At 37.1% G+C, this 5,979-nt stretch overlaps 1 protein-coding gene across 1 annotated transcript; it reads left to right on the top strand.

The window, feature by feature from the left end:
- On the top strand, positions 2,152–4,947 carry LOC109823336. Its single transcript, XM_020389618.1, has 5 exons — positions 2,152–3,473; positions 3,588–3,750; positions 4,179–4,313; positions 4,398–4,578; positions 4,835–4,947. The coding sequence occupies exons 1-5, from the start codon at positions 2,152–2,154 to the stop codon at positions 4,945–4,947; spliced, it is 1,914 nt and encodes a 637-aa protein (XP_020245207.1).

A 5,979-nucleotide genomic window follows, 5' to 3' on the forward strand; every position in this document is an offset into this window, starting at 1 on the left:
TCTCTCCCCCTCCTCCCCTCTCTCTCATCAAAAAATCGATCCCCCCTGAGTTCGTCGTGCGCCGCTGCAGTTGCCTTCTCTGATCAGAGTTCGTCGCCGCTCCTGTCGAGCCTAAACTTCAGGGCTCGAGACTTCAAGTTCGTCGTCGCTGCCGTCGAGACCTGAATTTCGTCACCACCGTCGAGCCTGCATTGCGCCTTCTCTGAACTAGGGTTTTTTGAACTTGCTGCTACCGTCGCAGTTCGCTACCTCCGTCGGAGATCGCCGCCACCATCAAGCCCTGAAGTTCCCTGCCGCCGTCGACCCTACACTTTTCCGCCGAATCCCCAAAAAAAACCCTAGTTCTTCCTCCTAAATCGGACTTCGCTGCCTCTCCTCCTCCTCATCTTCGTCGGACACTTGACTTGTAAGTCCTCTTAATTCTCAATTTCATTCTCACAGCTCGTTCTACGATCTCTCATTTTCTGCGGATCACTCTTGCTAATAGGCAAGAGGATTTATCGTTGAGTTTGGACACATCCTAACTTGAGAGGCAGCCAAAGAAATGACTAATGAAATCTTTCAATATCACCCCTCGCAGTGGGGAATCTTCAAATTATGGCAGACTGTTGCCCGGTGAAAGGAAAAAAATAGGAGAGGTGATTCTAAGCAAAGGGATGAGTCTAGTGCTTATTCTGGATTAAATGGATATGTTACGGATGTGTGAGAAATAGTTCTAGGAAATGAGGATTTTTATTCCTCATATTTCAAAAAAGTAGCTTTTGTGAATAAGTATGTAGAGAGTGTCATCTGCTAAGTTTCTCAGGTGCTATATAACCGAGAGTACCCTCAACATTCTTTGTTAAGTAGGAACCAAACTTTCTCCAGTCTGATGATCTTGCCAGTGTAAAATTTGTTATTTTAGCTCTCAATTTCCCGTTAAGGAGAACATTACTACTCGTTAGGATTCTTGAGCCAATCCTTCAGAGACCCATTCTCCATGAATTCATAGACTAAATAGCAGTTTTCTTCTCCTGTACAAATTCAATGGAGGCTTATAATATTGACATGATTGAGTTTGTGCAGTATGTTAACTTCCTGTGACATATCCTTGCTTATCTTCTTGATTGCACACACATTTTCAACGATTGTTCCCTTATACACTGATCCGTGTATCATGCACCCTGAAATTTAAGGCAATGCGTAACTGTGTTAATTTCAAGCTAATGTCTAGATCAGGTTTTTAATTTTTAATTGGCCAGTTGTTATCATTTAATTTCTAAGAGGTAATTGGTAGTCGGTGTTAGATTTTTGCTATATTCTTTTACTGCTTTAAATATAACTAGTAAGCATATATTATGTGAAAGTTTCATACACATAATAAATATTTGATGTACTAGGCATGTTTGACATTTATGAAAATTGTGATTAAATTTAAACAAGTAAATAAAATTTATTTATACCAAACTATATAGTTTTTATAATTTTTTGAAAATTAGTGCAAGCGTGCTTAATTTATGAGTTGTTATCACTAACTCTGTCTTGGTTAGGTTATCATGGCTCGTGACTATATCAGAGTTAAGGACTGGATGTATGTGAATCATGAAAAACGCACAAAGCCTGAGTTCATTGAAGGAGTTGCTTTTTTTTATAAACTTTGTACGTGAACACGATAAGATCCAACATGGCATGATTCTTTGTCCGTGTAGCCATTGCGGGAATACTTTGCATTGTAAAGAGGAAGATGTAAAACTTCACATTGCCAAGTATGGTTTTATTAGAGGTTATACAACTTGGGTATATCACGGAGAAATTCTAACTCCTATTAATGTCGAAGAATAAGATGAAGAAGTTCACAATATTAACTTGTTTCTAGAAGAGGAGATGGAGGAAATGGTAGAGGTTGCTTTTGGTGACCCTAATCATGTTGAAGATAGTCCTCCTAGACAAGAATAATATTTAAATGAGTATGAGAAGTACATGAATGATGCTAGGAGACCGATTTATGAGAATGCAAAACATTCCACACTGTCATGGTTCGTTCAACTTTTCCAGATTAAGTGCCTAAACAAATGGAGCAACAAGTCATTCACGATGCTTCCTAAATTCCTAAAAGATTCTATGCCTCTTTAGAACAATGTCCCTAATAGCTGGTATGAAGCTCAAAAGATAATGTCTAATCTGGGTTTAAATTGTGAGAAGATGCATGCATGTCCCAATGATTGTGTACTATATTGGAAAGAAAACTCATATAAGAAGGAGTGTCCTACTTGTGGAGTGTGCACATATAAGAAGAAGGCACATATTAGCAAGAATAACATACCTCTCAAGGTAGTACGATATTTTCCTATTACACAGAGGCTGCAGAGACTTTACAAGTATAAGAAGACAGTGGTGGCAATGACCTGGCATGATCGTGCTCTTCCACGTGAAGATGGAAAAATGAGTCATCCAAGAGATTCACCTGCATGGAAGAATTTTGACAAGTTACATCTAATATTTAGTCAGGATCCTCGTAATATCAGGCTCAGACTAGCTAGTGATGGCTTTTGCCCCTTTAGTTTTAATGGTAATCCACACAGCACATGGCCGGTTGTAATGATGATTTATAATCTCTCACCATGGCTGGTTATGGATCAATCATATTTTATAATGCCTCTTTTGATTGATGGACCCAGTTCATCGGGAAATAATATCAGCGTTTATCTCCAACTTCTCATCGAAGAGTTACGGTCTTTATTCATTGATGGTGTGGAGACATATGATGCAGATCAAGGGGAAACCTTCATAATGCGTGCAGCCTCAATGTGGACAATTAATAAATTTCCTGCATATGGAATGCTATCAGGATATTCTGTACATGGTTATAAAGCATGTCCACATTGCCACATGGATACAATATCGACATGGTTGCCTTTTAGCAAAAAGATATGTTATTGTGGTCATCAACGTATGTTGAAAGAAGACCATCTCTATAGGGATGATGATGTTCACTTTGATGGTACTACAGAGCACCGAAAGGCTCCAGTCCCCTTATCTGGAGCGGACATACTTGCTCAATGGAATGATTATGAAAATGTGATTTTTGGAAAAGTAAAGGAAAGGCAGGAAAAGCCACAAGGATGGAATAAGAAAAATATTTTCTTTGAACTACCGTATTGGGTGACAAATACAGTGCATCATAATTTGGACATCATGCACATTGAGAAGGGGGTATCTGAGCACATATTTAACTTGCTTCTTTTTAAAGATGGAAAATCGAAAGATAACCTACAAGCTCGGAGGGATCTACAACACTTCAACATTAGAAAAGAGTTGCACCCTATACCTAAATTAGGTAAACTAGGAAAATTTGTACTCCCCAATGCCATTTATCATATGTCAAAACTAGAAAAGAAAATATTTTTGGAGGTATTGCATGAGCTGAAGGTTCCTACAGGGTTTTCTGGATCATTTAATAAGAAGATAAAGACTGTAAAAGGCAAGATAGATGGGTTGAAGAGTCACGATCACCATGTTATTATGAAGCACCTTCTCCCACTATCCCTTAGGGCTTCACTTCCTGAATCTGTTTGTTTAGTGATTAATGAACTTTGCATGTTTTTTAGGGAATTGTGTGCTAAAACCATTAAGGACAAGGAGTTGGAGAAGCTACAAGAAGCAGTTCCCTTAATATTGTGCAAGCTTGAGCGGATTTTTCCACCAACATTCTTTGATATTATAATACACCTGACTGTTCATCTTGCAACCGAAGCAAGGCTTGCTGGACCGGTACAATATCAGTGGATGTATCCTATAGAAAGGTGTTTCGCTTTTTTCTTTTACACAACAAATATAACTTTTCTATTTTGTATGTTTTATGTAGTAATCTAATACTAGTATTTGTAGATACCTTCTCACTCTAAAAAATTACATTCGGAATAGAAATTGGCCAAAGGGTTCTATAATGGACGGTTATCTCCTGGAGGAGGTAACGACATTTTGTTCTTGTTATTTGGATAAAAACATAGAGACTAAGCTCACCAGGCCTGTGCGTATTCGTGATGGAACACATGGCAAACCAACTTACACGACAATGGGAATCACATTTATTAATCAAATACATCAATTTATCCTCCTTAATAGCGTTTGCCTTGAGGAAGTTAGAGGGTAAGTCTATTTTGCATTTACTATTATATGTGTATGTATGCATGAAATAGTATAATGTTGATGTAACAATTCATGTTGAGAATAGAATTTATAAGGATGAATTACATGAAGAGCATCACAATTGGAATGATGAACGGTTGGAGAAGCATCACCAAGAAAATTTTTGTGCCTGGTTTAAAAATTATGTAAGAATTTCTTATATGTCATTGTATTAATCTATAATTTTGTCTTTATATTCATAGAATTAGAATGATGAACTATTTTCTCAGGTCCAAGATCCAAACTCAGAATTAACATTAGATGATGATTTGAGATGTCTAGCTCGACATCCAAGCCTGGAGGTTGCATACTACAAAGGATTTGGTATAAATGGCTACAAATTTGAAATTAAGGAGATAGAAGAATCTCAGACTACCCAGAATAGCGGAATTGTGGCCATTGGAGATGAAGGTTTGATTTACTATGGGTATTTGGATAGAATACTTGGTATTTGCTATCCGGGAAGAGCCAAACTAGTATATATATTTAAGTGTGTTTGGTATCATACAAGAACCGGACATGGAAAATGGAGAGACACATACGGGACTTGGGAAGATGATATGGATTGACTAGTGTAAACACTAATCTTTTTTAGTTTGAAGACGAACCATATATATTCCCGGAACAAGCATTTCAAGTATATTACTCAAATGCTTGAAGCATTCAGGATGGAGTGTTGTTTGTCGATGGAAGCCGAGAGATACCTATGATGTACCACAATTCGCGAATGTTGACATAGAGGATAACATTGAGATAGATTCTGATGATGAAGGACTTTGATTGCTACAACTTACTATTTCCATAGATCAAAATGTATCTCGAGTTGAGTGTGAGCATGAAGTTTCATGGGTTAGGAATGATTTCTATGACGAAATCATTGTAGATATTCCTACAACGTCTAAGGAGCCTGTTAAAAGAAAAATGTAATAATCATTAAAAATATCCATATGTTAATATTTTCATATATATATTTACACACATGTAAAAAGAAAAAAGGTAATAATCATTAAAAATCATCTTGAATTTACACATGTATTGCATGCATCTCATATATATATTTACTCTTGTTTAGGGGTTGACAATAATGTCTAGTCGAGGACAATCAAAGTCCAAAACTAGACGGATGGCGCCTAGGATGCTCTTGCATCAAGCGAGGGAGCGTCAGAGGGAACTAGAAGGCGCTCGTCCTTCCATATCTATCCCTAGTGTTCCTCCCTCTACATCCTTTTGCAGTGACGATAGAGAGATGGATCACATTACCCCAAAGTCTTCTTATTGGGTAGATTTTGCATCTTCCCGTGCAGGTTAGTAGACTTTTATTTTTATTCTTGTTTTGTTTGCATAATATGTTTTTGATATTATATTGTTTTCTTTCAAAATATAGCACCTCAGCCTGAGGAGCATGATTCGCCAGCCTCTACACACTCCATAACATCTGTACACTCGATGTGTAAGTATTATTTAATGTATTAATGTCAAATGTTTTTTGTTAATGCATTAATGTCAAATGTATTTTGTATTATTTTATCCAGATGGTACTTATATTATTACATTTTGTTATATAGTTGGAGAGGATGCCTATGCATCCATATCAGCAGTTCGTCCTTTACATTTGAGAAACTATCGTCCTAATCGTGCTGGTAAACGTGCAGAGAAGCATGCTACAAGAGCTGAAGGTATCTATATCATTTGTTTTTATTATTGTTAATATACTAATTATTTTCTAGTATCCTTTCTTGTTTCATATTTTTAGATGCAGGGCTACCACGGGTATGTAAGAAGACTCGGGGGAAGAATAAAGCCCATCGATTG

Source organism: Asparagus officinalis, chromosome 9, assembly GCF_001876935.1.
Source record: "Asparagus officinalis chromosome 9, Aspof.V1, whole genome shotgun sequence".
NCBI lineage: Eukaryota > Viridiplantae > Streptophyta > Magnoliopsida > Asparagales > Asparagaceae > Asparagus > Asparagus officinalis.

Bases quoted from the DNA above. Each gene is read 5' to 3' on its own strand.
- LOC109823336 (XM_020389618.1), top strand. From the start codon at position 2,152: ATGTCTAATCTGGGTTTAAATTGTGAGAAGATGCATGCATGTCCCAAT. The intron at 3,751-4,178 runs GTACAATATCAG...TGCATGAAATAG, and splicing joins AAGCAAGGCTTGCTGGACCG to TATAATGTTGATGTAACAAT. The intron at 4,579-4,834 runs GTTTGATTTACT...TGAAGCATTCAG, and splicing joins TGTGGCCATTGGAGATGAAG to GATGGAGTGTTGTTTGTCGA.